General features: G+C 29.2%; 1 protein-coding gene across 1 annotated transcript; it reads right to left on the bottom strand.

The window, feature by feature from the left end:
- Nucleotides 1–12,144: 12,144 nt before the first annotated feature.
- LOC115719795 (uncharacterized) lies at nt 12,145–16,954 on the bottom strand. The gene is made up of 3 exons (XM_030648984.1): nt 16,942–16,954; nt 12,423–12,965; nt 12,145–12,215 (listed from the first exon to the last, which is right to left on the bottom strand). The coding sequence occupies exons 1-3, from the start codon at nt 16,952–16,954 to the stop codon at nt 12,145–12,147; spliced, it is 627 nt and encodes a 208-aa protein (XP_030504844.1).
- Nucleotides 16,955–17,873: the final 919 nt, after the last annotated feature.

Raw genomic sequence — 17,873 nt, 5'->3', positions numbered from 1 at the left:
CACCATCCACTCTAAGTGCATGCACAACTAATTCATGATAAACGGACATTAATTAAGAATAAGTCTATTCTCTATCTATTTCCAGGCCAATTATCAATTTTTTCAATTTTTTTAGTTCACTCATTATCACCTTATTTTTATCACTTTGCTTTATTTTTTTTTTCTTTTTGTCTTTTTATTTTTATTATTTTTATAAATACATACATATAATAAATTTTTAATATTAAGAAACTAAAGAAAACATTTTTTCTCTCCTCTTTCTTTTCTATAATCCTTTATTTAAAAAAATTCACCACACCATTAATAATTTGAGCTTATAAATTACATTATTATAATCTAGTCTTTAATGCTGAACATTTTGATATGTGAGAGTACATATTTTTTTTTTTTTGAATTAATTACATTCCAGCATGTAAATATTATATTATTTAAAAAATTGTTGTTGGTTATTAAAATATTGACTACTATGTTAAAACCACTAGTTTTTTAAATAGGCTGACACATATACCAATAAACTTTAGTACTAGCGCACTGTGGTTCTCTTCTAGGTTTCAGCGCTTGCACATTCTTTTGTTCTTTTTTTTTTTACTGATAATTTTTTTATTATTTTTACGTGATGTGACTCATGACATTTACAGTAAATTTTTTTTAATAATGATGATAAACTTATCAAACATTCTCTTTCTCTTTCTTCTTATTTTTTATTAAATATTTGAGGGTTTTTTTTTTATATATTTTGTTAATAAATAATAAACAATATTTAAATTTAAATAAAATTTAATGTAAATCTGAATAATAATTAAGCTGTTAATTTTTTTATTTTTATATTTAAACATTACAAGATTAAATAAAAGTAAACTTATTTTCATAAAACTATTTTAAAAAGTTTATTTATAAAATAATTTGTAAATAAATTAAATAGTATCGAAAAAATTATATGAGTTACATTAAAAAAAAATAAAAGGTAAGCTCAAGGCATCTTAAACAATAAAATAACATGATATAACATAAAAATATAGAAAAGAAACCAAATAGTTTCTTTTAATAGTAGGCGTCTATTTTAGAGACTGAAAAATATATGTTTCTCACATATTAAAATAGTTATTTCATTATTTATATATATATGTAAAATTTTAAAATAAATGTTTTTAATGGAAAAGCAACCAATTGATATCTTATTCACATCAAAAGCAACTAAGTGGTTGTTTTTTTTTCAAAACTCCCCCCCCCCCCAAAAAAAAAGGAAGAAAATTTGTAGAAACGAGATATATTTTTCTAGTTTTTTCTATTTTCGGTAATTATTTTGATTTTCGGTATGTATGCTAACGTGGCACAACAATATTTGTACACGTAATTTTTTTAAAAGTATTTTTATAAATAAAATCAATTTTAAGTATAATATTAAAAAAATTACTAATCATATATTCATTGATTTTGCAAGGAATTAATGTTATTTTTATAAATCTACCATAAATAAACATGGTATTCCGATACAAGTTGTTATTAATTTAGTTTTAGTCACAACAAGTATATATTGTGACTAAAAATACATTTATAATCACAACAAATTGTGATTTTGTGACTAATACCTTTAGTCGCGGACTTTTTATTCACAATGTAGAAATGATAATTTATAATTAGTCACAACTTTTTTTACTTTTAGTCACAAGTTTTATTGTGACAAAAAGTAAATATTTTTATAGTGGATATATATATATATATATGTATATGTATGTGTGTAAATATAGTACTTTCAAAAAATCTAAGGTGGTGGTGGTATCATTGTTTGGGTGTCAATAATAGCGTGTGATTGATTCTCACGTTAAACTTGTTTGTAAAAGTAGTATGGTAACCATGAATTACGTGTTACTGATGTGTTTTAGTCAATTCAATTTTTTAAGGTTATCGTAATATATAAATATAATTTATTTATTCAAATGTAAAATATAAATTTTTATATATTTTGTGAATGTAAAATATATTTTATACATGAAAGTTGTCTTAAATTTGGAAGGTCCTTCAAAAAATAGGTTAAGTTGGGTTAAATTTATTCTATATAAAATGTGGCTATATACCAAAATTCTTGGTTTATGGGAAATTATTGGGTAACTTTTTTTTAAATAAAAAAAAAATAACAAATTATTAATGTTGCCATGTAAAGGGTCAGCATCCATGTAGTTAGTTCAACCTAAATATAATTACTCCACTTAAAGAGTTGCAATTAATAATAAATTTTTTCAAATTGTTTATTTTTTTATTAAAAGTTATTTTCAAATTTTGATATTTAGAATTAGTTAAATTTTAAATATTATTTTAAATTATTGAATGTTTTGATAGTTTAACCAGATGAGCATTTTCTTTAATTTCGATGATAAATTTGGGACGAATAATAATTTTTTTTAATTACTATTACAAAGTATAATAGTAATTTTTGTTTTTATTTAAATCACTACTATGCTTTTAAATTTCAATAACTATCACTACATTGAATATTATTAATTTTAAAATTATGATATTAAAAAAAATTAAAAACTAAAATAAAATTAACATACGTGACTTGATATGACCTATCAGTATTTTTCAGCCCAATAAGCTATAACCTACTCTTCTTTTTTTTTTTTTTTTTTTTTGTTTGAATAAAAGTTTGATTTTTATTAATTAAATAATGACTTCTGCTACCAAACAATGTAGCAAAATAGTTAGAACAGACTCCAAACTAAAACGGATAATATAGCAGCTTTGGCTAAGAAATGGGTTGGCCGGATTAAATGAATTAACTCACAATCACGTACGTAGTTGGTTTGAACTAATATATTTGGCCCATAATAACTAACACATATGCTAGCTACGTAAAAGAGAATAGTACGTAGGCTAAAGTACATATTTATTAATAGTACGTAGGGAAATTGATCTATTAACTTAAATATTATAGGGACTTGCAAGCAAAGTGTGGCTATCATAGCGATGTCACTTGGATCATATCGATCTCTGGGGAAGTTTCTATATATTAATTTTTACCAAAATATGGTTGACAAATATCATAACAAAATCATAAACCTAAAAAATAAGTAAGGTTCAAAACATAATAACAATATTACTATTAGGTATTTTAAATTGTTTTCAACACTATAATATTGATGTAAAACATTGTGAGTGGTTAACAGTTTTTTATTTTATTTATTAAATTAAAATATGTGAAATTTGATATTGATTTATACTAATAACAATATATCACTTCTTGTGATATTTGATACCTAAAATGTCTTTTAGTATTTTCCAAAACATAAAAGTAAAAGAGAAAGTTTATATTAATTCAGCCAAACAATATTAGCCTACTTCCCAGTTACTCTCCCCTTAAGGAATCTTCTCATTAGATGGTTACAATATCCTTAAAGTCCAATAGTGTGAACCATATACAAAGCTTTATAAAAGAAGTTAATACCCCACAAAACTAGTTGGAGTTCTTCTAATAAAATTAAGTGAGTGTTTAAAATTAATTCCTATAATGGAGAATACCTGTAAATTTATTTAAACTATTTTTGTCGGTTTAAAATAGCTATGAAATAAAAATTGAAAGGAGCACTTCAGCTATGCAATACCTTGTGCAATGGAGAAATACCTAAAATTCTCTTTTTATAGCTTTGTTTCCTACTAATATAGTAGGAGATGGATCTGATTTGTTGGGTTGAGATGTAGATGAACACAATCAATCACTACAACAATAAAAGGTATTAGTGGCGAAATTATTAGCGGAAGATGGTCTTTGCTGGTAGTCTGGTGGCGGAAAATGGGGTTCGCCAGTAATAAAGTTCAAAATTTTAAATATAATATTTTCCATTATTAACGGCAGGACCCGCTGCTAATGTCACCCGCTAATAATAATCTCAAAAACAACTGTGAATAAAGTTCCCGCCCATTTAAATTCAGAATTATTAGCGGCAAATTCTGCCGCTAATAATATTTTTTAATTACTAAAATATTTAAAAATATATATATTTTATTACTATTAATACTATTAGCGGCGGAGTATTAGCGGTCGAGCATTAGCGGCAGGCCCCGCTGCTAATAGTTATATATATAAACCCTAAAAAATTTCTCTCCTCATTTTTTCTCTTCTCCTCTTCTTCTCTTCGATACCTCATTCTCTTCAACCACGACGACGATACTTCCTCCTCTCACCTCCAACCCTTCAGGGCATTTCAGATTGTTCGTCGCTCGTCCTAGGTCTCACATGATCCCCTTCACAGTTCGCATTCGTCCCCAAGCAGAACCGGCCATCTTCGCTGTGGCCATTCATTTTGAGCGGCCCACAGTACTGGTATATTTATTTATATATATGTACATATTATAAATATAATATTCAATATATATTTTTTAAAAATGATTTTGCTTGCTTGTTTAGGGTGTCTAATTTTTAAGCACAAGACAGTGTGGGTGTAGTATTATTTATTTATTTTTTTGAGCAATGATGTTATAATTTATTTATGGTTTATTTTATTGTTTTTCAGATTGTTAAAGGGGGTTTAATAATTTTTGGATCAAGTTTTGGATTTGCAGCTTGGAAATAGTGTTCACAAATTTGTACTTGTAAACAAGTATGTTATTTTTATGATTATTGTTGCGATATTTTGCACACGCAAGTGTAAGTATCGTTATAAGTAGTAAACTCACCAGGAGTGAGGTCGATCCCACAGGGAGTGTAGTTAAGCACGTTAAAATTAAACTTTTACTTCTATTTGGTTAAATAAAAGAATAGAAAAGAATGAAAAATAAGAAAACTAGTAAGAAGCAATGATTCAAGAAAATTGAAAGTTAATAAAAACTAGGGCTTCGATTTCAATTGTTTCTATTGAATATGGCCTAATATGATTATTTTCCTAATATTAATTTCTATGCAATAGCAGGTTTACTAAAGTAATTTATAGTCTTCTCAGATATATACGTCTCAATTACATGCAAACTTTCTACTCTCGTGATAAATTTAACATGCAACAGGCATTAAACACAGAAACCCTATAAGCTATCTAAACCATATAGGTACTCTTGTCCTATATCGAAATTCAGTTCTATTTTACTATAGCATATTTGACACTCACTTCTCAGATCTCGCATCAAAATCATAGACAGTTAATTGGTGCTCAGGCAATTAAAAGTAATTAAGCACAAATAAAATAGAATACATAGAAATTAGGGAGAAAATAAATCATATTAAAACCATAAAACAATGTTAAACAATCTCCATCTAACCCTAATTAAATGTTTAGGTACTCATGTTTATGACAGCACAATCACACATATTAACTTTTAGAAAAGAGATGAAAATAGAGAAGAGAAGAATGCTGAAAACCCTCTGAAGAATGCCTCTAATATTGTAATTGATCTCTCCACTTTGCATCTGTATTCGCTTTTCATTGTTTTAGGACGGAATTATGCGTGTTTTCTATGTTTTCAGGTTCTTCGGAGTAATAGAGGCTTCGGGTTGCAAGAGTGCAATAAAAGATGAGCGGAGCCAAGAAAAACGCCAATTTTAGGTTTAATGCACTTTTGGCCGCGGCTAGATCATTGTGGCCGCGGCCATAACTCGAAGACGGAGGACACAAATTTTGATGCCCCAGCCGCCGCAGCGAGATACACCCTCGCCGCGGCCATAAAGTCAGAATAGAAGCACGGTTTTCAGAAGCTCATCTGGCCGCGGCAAGGAACATTGTGGCCGCAGCAAGAGCCCGTACGGCCAGGGGCAAATTCGTCCGACGAACCCTAAAAATTAGTTATACATAGAAAATTGCGATTGAAAATTAGGGGATGTGATTTGGAACCCTAAAACATAGTAGAAAGCAGCAAGAAGAGCAGAGGAAATCAAAGCGAAGATCCAGAGTCATTCCACCAACAGTTTCTTTCTCTATTCCTTTTTAATTTCTTTATGCTGAATATTGTTATAGGAATGGTTATGGATTTAATTATGAACTAAATTTCCCATTTAGGGAGGATGATGATTATTGTTTAAAGTTTTTACCTAGTTAATGAATAATTGTCATTCCTCCATTCTTGATTGTGAAATTATCTTTATTTGTGTTTAATTCCACGTGTAAGCTTGATCACCTTCTACATGTTCTATGATCTCAATTCAAAATCTGAAAAGTGAGAATTGAGAATGCTAAAATTGGATAATCGATATTCTATGTGAAACGAGAGTATTCACATGACTTATGTGAGAAGTAGATTATTGCTTAATGCTGATTTCATGTTAGTTTAATTAAGAGATTAATTAGAGAACATGTGATTTAGAACCTAAAAGATCTGAAAAGAGTTAGGTTAGTTTTAATCTGTCATTCACTTCAAGAAAAGGATAGCAATTAGGCATTAACAATTGGGTAAACAAACAACAGGATTCTCCTCTCTATTATCTCATCTTGCTCAACTTTCACTTGTGTTATTTAAGTTTTCTGAGTTACTTTCATTCTTGTGAATCATAAAAACTATTGATTTGCCAAATAGAATTATAATTATAATTTAGTAGTAATTAATACAATTCCCTGTGGTTCGACCTCACTTGCGTGAGTATACTACTTGATTACGTGCACTTGCGTAGTATTTAATAATTTTTCGTAACGGTGCCTATCAAAGTAGCCAAAGGACTAAGACAAATCTTCTCACCCTTTTAGAACCAAGAGTTGATTGAGCAACGAAAAGTACTGTGAGAGTAACAGGAAAAACACCATCATGTGGAAAGAAGATGAACCAACACAAGTACAACTCATAACCATTGATCCTGAACAAACTTAGAGAACAAATGAATTAAAACAGTGTATCACGAGAGAAGAAGAAGTAGAAATTAGTTAAAAAATTCCTTAAAGAATGGTCATTTTTTTTCCTTTCCTTTTTAATGTTAATAGTACTATAAATCTGAGCTTTAGAGGCAGTTTTTAAGACATTTTAGCGTCAATTTTGGTAAAATTCTCTACCGACGCTGATTCAGGCGATACTGTAGGATTGAAAACAAGTGATGCCAAATATTACCCTATGAACTCATTTATTAATAAAGAACTAACGCTATATGTACACTATGGTGTCGATTATATACAAATAACTAACGCTATATGCATATATAACTGACGTTAGGCCCAAAAATATACGCCAAATCATTAATAACTATTATGTTATTCAGTTAAAAACCAATTATATATCAAGAAATTTAATTTATTTAAAATATATATTTAGAAATTTGTATTAAATACTATTTTATTTAAATTTAAATTAAATATTTACTTTTTAAAAAGCTAAATTAAATATTATTTAAATTAATTTTATGATTAGCCAATATATTTAATTTTATTTTATAGAAGTAATTAAATAAATTTCAATTATATATTACACAAATATTATAAAATTAGTTCAAGTATTAACAAGTTAATAAATCTAATTACAAGTTAACCTAAAAAAATAAGATAGGGAAGAAAAATTCTTAGGCCTTTCAGCATCATTCGTCCAAACCTTCGTGAATTACCGCTATCAATCGTTCTATCCACTGTCGTTGTAATGGTAATAATTCAGTTTTTTGATTGTATGTTTGCTTTTCTTCAAACTGTAAAAAGAAGTAAAAATTTATATTAGTATTATATATATTATTATTCGTTAATATAATAAATACAATAATTATTTTATTTAAAATTATTAATAAAATCGTTAAATCCTACCAAACTAACCATTATTCGTTACTACTTTAAAATTAACTCAAAAATAAATACTTTTTTATAGTACAATAAAAAAATATTTGCGCCATAACATAATATAATGATTTTAAACTATTAAAAAAATCCTAAAAATTATTTATTAATTAGTATAATGATCGCGCGAAGCGCATTTATGTTGCCTTGTTAATATAATAATTATATATTTTTGAGGTTTATGAATATTATTATATAATGTATTAAAGATTACTTTTAATGTAAAATTATCCCATATACTATTTTTTAATTTTTTTTTCAAATTTATAATTTGGGTTGCTCCGGTGGTTTATCCGATAGTTTCTAGGGAAAAAAACAGAAAAATACAAAAAAGAAAAAAAATTACAAAAATACTCTGGGCCGGCCCATTAAACATTTATACAGTTCACATACAAATATTTACAAAAATACCACATGCACTACGCCTTCAGCTGTAAAGAGCGAACATTGAAGATGAACATACCTCGATCGTTTCAAAACCGCAAAACAACCAAAATGAAACCAAAACGAGGAAAATACAACCATTAATTCTGGCGAAATCAATTGGAAAAGAAGACCTGCAATAATCTAAACAGAAAATGACGAAAAAAAATCAAAAAACTGTGAAGAAACTGAAATTACACATTTGTTTTCTGTTTTATTCGATCAAAACAACTCCCCCTAATATCGAAATCTAGATTCATGAAATGTAGATCTGTAACAAACAGATCTGGAGCTCCCACCAAATCCAAAACAATGTATGATGTGAATTTTTTTAAAAAAACCTCATGAATAATACATCTACGTTATATACAATTGCATTTTGATTGATTACTGGTTTCCAATATAAATATATTTTTTAAAAAACACAATAAGAAGAGTAAAATCGAATTAAGGTACAACCAGATATGCATAAGTCTGTTTATTTTTTGTTTTGGTTGCCTTATAGTTGTATTATCGTTTTATGATAGTTTATATATTATGCAGAAATTTAATTTGACAGGGACTAAGAAATATAGTAGTTATACATAGTAAGTTTTGTGCAAATAGTTGCATATTAGTTTTATAATGAAATAACATATGCAAGTAGCAAAACTATAATAAAACTACAAAACAACTGTATACAAACTAAAATAAAGGAAAAACTCTTTGAACATCAACATCCATGATAAATCTCATTGTTACCCATTGATGATATAAAAATGGACAGGAAACAACTACATAAAAAATATATTAAAAAAAAATACATACAGAAGGTGTTTACACTATTAAAAAACTATGAAAAAACTATTACAAAATGAGAAATCAATAAACACAAAACCCGCAAAAGTTGAATATGAAAAAATTTCAAAAATGGGGGAAAACCAAAAAGAAACCGAAAACAAACCTCGGTTCGAACATCAGCACCAACATTAGTTTTTTTCCCACAAACGTCTTCAGCCATGATCAACTTCAACCTTCCTTTTCCTATTCTCAGAAGTTGGGGAAATTTTCTAAGAAATATAAACTTTAAATTTCTTCTTCATAAGTCCACGACCCCTGTTTCAATACAGGCAGAGCAAAGTCGGAGTCATCATCTTCTACAACTGGGTATTTTTCTTTGGACTTATTTGCTACAAATTTAACACTCATTTTCAATTTTTTTTTTGGGCAATGGAGAAGGGGACGATGAAGAACAAGTAATAGCCATGAATATATATAAGTTCAGACCAAAGAAAATAGATGACAAATAGTTATGGAAAATCGGTTAATGGAAGTTAGAAAAGAAAATGACAGAAAATTGGGTAGTGAAAAAGTTGGTTTTGAATATGGTTAGGAAAGAAGATCAGTTATGGAGAATTTTTTTTTAAAAAAAAAAAAAAACTGAAAAGATAATGAAAAAAAGAAAGAAAAAAATATAGGGAAAACATGGATTGATAGGTGTCAATCAGCTGATATGTGTAGACACCTCAGTTGCATTTAAGTAGTAAAATTGTAAAGAAATAAAACTTAAAGTGTACAAATGTAACTACTGCCGTGTGGGAGTATATATGTAATAAAAAAGCCATTTTGTATTTTTGATGTAAAAATTTCTAGTTTCTATGTGGGTTGCTATATGGATTTTGGTTGCGATTTAAGTCTCCATTAGTTGCTATAGGGATTTTTGTATAAAATTTCGTAAAAGATGCAAGACAAAAAACTATTTTAAAGTGTAAAATAAAAAAAATAAAAATAAATAAATAAAAAACCTCATTTTTAATTTATCCTAATGTATATTATGTATTTATGTTAAAAAAATATATTATCATATATATAATACAGTCTTGTTTATTACGATATAATCTCAACTTTTTTATTTTACAAAATAGTTAGGATATATAACTATAGTAAAAGACTATTATTATGTTCATATATAAAAAATGTTAGTTTGAGAATTAATTTGAATAATGTTAGAGGTAGGTGGTGAAACTGTACTCACTTTAATTTGCCAGGAGGAGATAAACTAATACTAGTGGCAAAAATGAGGAGACATATCCATTAATTTATAGATATGAGTCACCCTGTAATTAATTATCTTTTTAGTTAATATATAATCTGTTAAATATTAGGTTTTGTCATACATTTTTCTCTCCTAATACTAATATTTCGATCATAGCTGATTATTGTTTAGTCCATGTGATAACTGTATTAATTAATTAATTAATTAAGTCAAATCGTGCATAAAAAACATAAATATCGTGACTATTATTAGTCCATGTGCATAGCTGGGTCCAATTTAATAAATAAAAAACAAACTTAATTATCAATAGTCTCTAACTCTCTATGTCCTTGGAGATCAAGGAAAACATATAATATTGTATTATATATTTATATATACATAAATTAATGTATGAAACTTGGATACCACGTCTTAGATGTGTTATATATTTGAAAATTAAACATACTAAGTTCATCATCAGTTCGATCCATAATCAAATACTATACATTAAATAATGAAGACCAAGAAGAAAGCTGCCCCTCCTAACAAAAATAAACACAATATCGAAAACTGTAGATCATCATGGCCAGATCTTCCGCAACGTCTCATCAAACACTTAGAGAAACATTCATCTCTAATGCCAACAATCAACTTTGGGAGCCTAACAAAGTCATGGAGATCTCATACAAACAAGCGACACTACTGCAACCTCATTAATCATAAGCATCATCAACTAACACAATCTTATAATTGGCTAAGCGAATCCGATGATCACAACTACAATCGAAACCAAGTCAAAAAGCCTCAACTGTGCAAGATATCGTTTCCTTTTTACCACGTGAACTCCAGTTGGTATTTTAGGAAGAAAGAGTTGAAACCATTTCCTTGGCTAAACTTTTGGGGTTGTTGTTATGGTCATTTGGTGGTGCAAAGGGTTGATAAGATGTCTCAAATAAATATTTTCAATCCCATTCAACAAAATTGTTGTTATGGTTGGAGTGTTGAGAATTTAGGGGACAATATTCCCATCAAAGGTGTGGCATTATGGTCTTCACCTTCTGATTATGATTATAAGAAAAGTTGTGTCATGATGGTGGTGACTGGGATTTCCTCTCCAGCTTTCATGTTTTATTGGCTGAGAGGAAAACCCGATTCCCATGATTGGATCAAACAAGATTGTCTGCTTGTTGATCCACATGAAGAATACATTCAAAGCAAAAAAAGTGATCGTAATCAACCATTTATGCGGTTTACAAATGCAATCGGAGTCAATGGAAAGTTCTATGCTTTAAGCTCACAAGGAACTCTTGTGGTAATCGAGCATGTGGTTGACATCTTTGAAATCACCGGTGTTGGGAAAGCGAGAGCCATTCCTTCCGTACTTTGTAAGGGGTTTAGGGAGTGCTTGATAGAATGTGATGGTGAAATTCTGCTTGTGTTTCTTGTTTTTGGGGAACAAGATAGAGTTGTGGATGGTGTTGAGGTTTATAAGCTTTGTTTGGATGATTTATCTTTGATCAAAATGAAGAGTTTGGGTGAGAAGACATTGTTTGTGGGCAGTGATTGTTGTATTTTAGTTGGTGCTGATAAGGTTGGTTGTAGGGGCAATTGTGTGTATTTCAGAGAGCAAAGAGAGGGTGACATGGATGGTTGGTTTGAATATGACATGAAAGTGGGTGAAATTTCTTTAGTGTGGAGTCATAGTACCACCAAATGTGTAGAGTGGGATGAACCTATTGCAGAAGATGATGATCCAGATCTTAAAAGAAATAGAGAAATAATAGGCTACCCACATAAGTACAAATATTTATGGTAAAGATATTGTATGTGCTTAACTAATAAGAAATGTTGTTGATGTTACTTACTTGTTTTTCAAAATATGACTTATGTATTTTTTTCCAATGTGTTAAAATAGTCTTCAAACTATTGACATTATTGTATAAATGGTCTTTTTGTTAACTTTTTTTGAAAAGCTTCAATCCATTAAACTGCCAAATCGGCAAGAATAAGAGTTTGAAGAGCAGCAGGTGCTATCCCTTCTACAAAATTACAACCTGACCAAAAACAAGAGTTGCGGGCAATGCAATGTGCAACTCTGTTAGCAGATCACTTAACAAAACAAATTTTAACATTGGCAAGAGAAAGTAAAAGAGTTTGACACTCAACAACCATTAAACCAAACACCGAAGGCATTCGAATAGAACTTTCCAACGCTTGGATCGAAAGTAGGCTATCTGATTCAATGACAACATCTTGAATACCTTTCCTCTTGACCCAACTGAGTGCTTCCTTAATCCCCATTATCTCGGCCAATTCCGGTTGAGTACCCCCAGTTACATAGCTTGCAACAGCCTCAATCAACCGTCCACCATCATCACGAACAACAATACCTGAACCATAAGCATTTTCAGCAGCAAACACGGCCCCGTCGACATTAATCTTAAGCTTATTTGCTTCCGGTTTCGACCAACGCTCGCTTCCTTCAAAAGTACCAGCAGGCACATGAAGGGGATCAAATTTCCTTGATTGAGCGTACTTCCATTGAGCAAGAATTAATCTCGCGGTACACACTACATCAGCTGCAGAACAGTTTTTTTGGTTCCAAACGACATCGTTGCGGGTCTTCCAAATAGACCAACACATCATAACTCCCTCCTCAATTATTTTTGGTTTTTGCCGACTGACTAGAGCAGTAAACCAGTCCACAAAGCTGACATTCTGTGTTGGTGCACTTCCCCACCCAGACCGAATCCAACAAGAGGTACTGAAGTTGCAGAACAATAACACATGCTCAATTGTCTCTGCTGCATTGTTACAAAAAGGACACTCCAGCCCCACGAAAATATGTTTTGATTGTAACTGTCTTTTTGTTAACTTTTGTTATATGTGACTAATAAAATATTGACCTAATTGTTTAGTTATTTTCACATATTAGGGCCACATATGTAATTTGACAAAAAAAAAATTAAAAGGCTTTAAGATTTGTTTATTTTTTATAAAAATAGTTAATTGATTTTCTAATATATACATATATATATTAATTATTTTTATTTTAAATTACATACATGGCGCACTACTATAAAATAACTCTTTAGAGGCTTTTTTTCAACAAGTTTCATAATAAGGGAAGCTAAAGGGTGTAAAAATACCTGTCTATTGAAAATTGACTTTTAGAGACAATTTTTGTATAAAAATCGTTGGTATAGAATTAGATTATGCCATTTAGAGTCAGTTGGGAGGAAAACATTTCTGAGTGCATTTTCAAAAGCCTATCCCGTTGGTTATTAGGAAATAACCGACGACATAGGGTACACGTGAAATTTGACACGTGTACCCTATGCCATCGGTTATTTTCTAATAACCAACGGGATATGGTTATGTAATATATCCAGATTAAAATAGTATTTAACTTTTCTTGGGATATTAATAGTGAAAGAATAATGATCTCATTTATTTGTATTGTTAGTAAGTAGAGATTATTGTTTAGAGTAGTTGTACCAATTTTCTAAAGAGAGTTAAAGTTGTGTTAACTATGAAAGTAAAATATTATGATATTTATAATATGTTTTTTAGATTAAATTAATTGTATAAGTGTTATTAAATAACATTATTATCCAATTAATGTTAGAAAATTCGTAAGCTTAGAAAAATTCGTAGGTTTAGAAACTGTTTTACTAAAATGACCATATCTGGAGTTTTATAACTCCGATTGAGGTGATTCGCGTTGGAAAGATAATTCAAAGATCTATAAATTTTGTAGAAATAGCTATATCATAATTCGTAATTTTTTTAGGTCAGAATTAAGCCCTAAAGTTACGATATTTAGAGTTTAATTTAAATTTAAAAGTTAGATATTTATTTATTTAATAATTTATCATATTATTATTGTTATTATGTTATTATTATTATTATTCATAAAATTAAACCTAATAGGAGTCAGATAGTATAGGTTTCATTCAACCCTAAAATTATATCGTTCTATTCTTCCCACATCTGAAGACTAACCCTAAAAGTTTTCAAGTCATCTTTCCATTACATCATTAGCCAAATCTATAGCAATTTTCACTCTCATCTTTGATCACCATCATCTCATGTCTATAGTCATTCTTCATCATCGTAATAAAAAATTCATTTGCAATGAAACCGGTTGAAAAACCTACAATAACCTGTATTAAACCATAAGTTTTGAGAAAAATCAAAAAACCACCTGCCAAAGATGACACAAAATGGAGTGTCATGATATTAAGTTGCCCACAGTGAAAGGGGACTGTACTGTTTCTTTATAAAAAGGGGATATCAGCCAAAGCCATATAGGTATCACTACAAAAAATTGCTACTTTTAGTGAAAATTTTTCAGTCATAATATAAATTTTTTGTGACTAAATGTGACTTTTAGTCACAAAAAAATGTTACTTGCGACTAAAACATAGTATTTAGTTACAAGCTGTCACTAATTTAGTTTAAGTCACAACAAGTATTGTGACTAAAAATATATTTAATCACAATAAATTTTAATTTTTGTGACTAATACCTTTAGCCACGGACATTTTAGTCACAACATACGAATAATAATTTATAATTAGTCATAATTTTTATACTTAGTCACAAAAAATTTATATTAATTAATTTTTCAGTTAATATATGCAACAATGCATAATCTGTTATTTAGGTTTTGTCATACATTCACAAATATTTCGATCATAGCTTACTATTTGTTTCTATCAAATTCTTCTTATAACGAAGAACCGTTAGTCCATGTGCATAGCTGTATTAATAATTAATTAATTAATTCAAATCAAGCATAATAAACATAGATATCTTGATCACTATTATTAGTCCATGGCAGCTGGTCTAACTTAATAAACTTAATTATCAATAGTGATCTCTAGCTATGTCCTTGGAGTTCAAGGAAAACATATAATATTCTATAATATATATCTATTTTATATAAAGTGTACCTATATAACTAAATTTCTTGGTTTATGAGAAATTCATGGGTGACTTTTTATTTATATTTAATAAAATAATAAAATATTATTTATATATAATAAAATAAAAATAAAACAAATCTCATTAATATTTGAACTGATATTTGTAATTTGTTTCTGATTTAATTTATATATATATCTATTTTATATAAAATGTAGCTATATAACAGAATTCTTAGTTTTTGGGTGACTTTATTCCAATTACTATTTAACAATTTTGAATGCCTAAGCTAACGTAACGTCTCTTAAGTTTTTAATTTTTTCTTAAAATAAATATAAACAAAAAATAAAAGTACAAATTAAATTATGAAATCAAAAGTGGAAATCGAAACTGAAACCAATTTATTAGCAAAAATAAACTAAAATCCCAATATCTACTTCTGATTTTCAAATGTAGTTTAGTTTAGTAGAAAGATGGGGCTTTATTTAGACGGAATCAAACCCTAATCCCTTTTCTTCATACAAATCTAATTTAGTTTAGTGGAAAGATTAGGGCTTTATGTAGAATTACATTTTCTGATTTTTTTTAAATATGATGATCAGGACTCTCTTCTCTGAATTGGTCATTCTTAGACATTAGTCGAATCTATAACGTTTTTTTTAAAGCATTCTTGATCTGTAAATTTTTTAATTTTTGGTATGAATATGTATTTATTTGTATTGTTTTTTTTATTATTATTTAATTATTTTTAGCTATTTTTTCCTGGTTCTTGGTGAAATCCCAACTATTTCTTCTTCCTTTTCCTTTTTGTTAAATCATTTATTCACTAAGCTTTTGAAGTAGCAAAAACGTTCAGAGATCTACACATACGACTCCAATGGCGATATCTGCTCCGTTCTGCCTCTCTCTCATTCTAACACCCATACCCTTCGACCAAACAATCTTCATTCCAGACAAGGAGTGCCAAAAACCCGTCTCCGAGCCACATCAAGCGATTTCCTCAGAGTATGGCGAATCTCCGATCAAGATTTAGGCGTCAAATTCTAATCTCTTCTCAATGGAAACAAAAACAGAGAACTAATCGGAACGAAAGAAATTAATTATGTGGTTCATTTACCTCTTTTGATTGGAACAAAGCCGAGCCCAAACAAATCAGATTTTCAAGTATCAATACAACTTGTACAACCCATTTGTTTTTTTTTTTGTTAAGGTACACTTGTTTTATTTGAGATATCACCCTATATATGTTTATTAATTTAATGGAATATCTATAAACTCTATGTGTATATATAATTTATTGCTACATGTTTAGTGCGGATTATCTTCGTTTCTATTGATATTGCATCAAAGGGGGTTGCAAGCTCCAGTAGATTGATATCGAGTTCTAAGATACCAAAACATGAGAAACAAGCTTCAATGCTCCTTGATAATCATCCAAATTATAATTAGATGGTTGAATTACATTGAACAAATTCATTTGAAATAGTTAAAAAAGATAGACGAATCATTTAAAATAGTTTTTTTTTTTGGCTTTATTTTTCATTCATTCATTATTTTATCATATTTCTAATTTATTTTTTGATTTTGAAATTCATTCAGTGATTTGGATTGGAGTTGATGTTTGCCATCTCAATCTTCAATTCATAAAACATTTTGTATTCCACATGGAGGAGGTGATCCTACTGGTGTGAAGAAACACTTAGGCACTATATTTTCCTTCTCATCCAGTGGTAATTATAACATTTTTCCATTGAGAATATTTTGTTTTCTCCTGGTCACATTTTTAACGAGCTTAGTTTTTATAATAAAGGTACTTACCGGTGGCATTCCATTTAAAATATTTAGTTTTACCTCTCAGAACCATTTCTGCTACACTTTGGGGTTATGACTTTAGGAGTTGTATATTTATTCATACTCTTCATATTCATTTTGCAAATTCAGAACACTGCTAGAATCGAGCCTGAAGATGTTTCCAAGCATCCAATGGACTACGGATTCCACGCACTATATCCAAATTATAAAGTATATTATTTAGATACACGTAATAATAATCTCACCTAATAACAAATAATATTTTTTCTTTAATTTTTAATTATATCACTTTTAAATAATATAGAAAAAAAAAACTAACATAAAATTTAGTATACGTGCCTCGCACGTACTTTTTGCTAGTATATATAAATATATCAATATATAGAACTTGGATACCACGCCTTAGATGTGTTATATATTTGAAAATTAAATATACTAAGTTCATCATCAGTTCCATAATCAAATACACTACATTATACAATGAAAACCAAGAAGAAAGCTGCCCCTCCTAACAAAAATAATCACAATATGGAAAACTGTAGATCATCATGGCCAAATCTCCCGCAACGTCTCATCAAACACTTGGAGAAACATTCATCTCTAATGCCAACAATCAACTTTGGCAGCGTAACAAAGTCATGGAGATCTCATACAAACAAGCGACACTACTGCAACACTAATCATAAGCATCATCAACAAACACAATCTTATAATTGGCTAAGCGAATCCGATGATCGCAACTACAATCGAAACCAAGTCAAAAAGCCTCAAATGTGCCAGATATCGTTTCCTTTTGACCACGTGAACACCAATTGGTATTTTAGGAAGAGAGAGTTGAAACCAATTCCTTGGCTAAACTTTTGGGGATGTTGTTATGGTCATTTGGTGGTGCAACGAGTGGATATGATGTCTCAAATAACTATTTTCGATCCCATTGACCAACAATGTAGTTATGGTTGGAGTGTTGAGAA

Source organism: Cannabis sativa, chromosome 2 (genome assembly GCF_029168945.1).
Source record: "Cannabis sativa cultivar Pink pepper isolate KNU-18-1 chromosome 2, ASM2916894v1, whole genome shotgun sequence".
Taxonomy (NCBI): Eukaryota; Viridiplantae; Streptophyta; class Magnoliopsida; order Rosales; family Cannabaceae; genus Cannabis; species Cannabis sativa.
The sequence above is the reverse complement of the archived record's forward strand: the minus strand, read 5'-3'. Positions and strand labels throughout refer to the sequence as shown.

What these genes read in the sequence shown, in the direction of transcription:
- LOC115719795 (XM_030648984.1), bottom strand. An exon ending in CAGTTGGGTCAAGAGGAAAG is followed by an intron (nt 12,216 to 12,422) that starts GTATTCAAGATG and finishes GTTTTTGGTCAG; the next exon opens with GTTGTAATTTTGTAGAAGGG.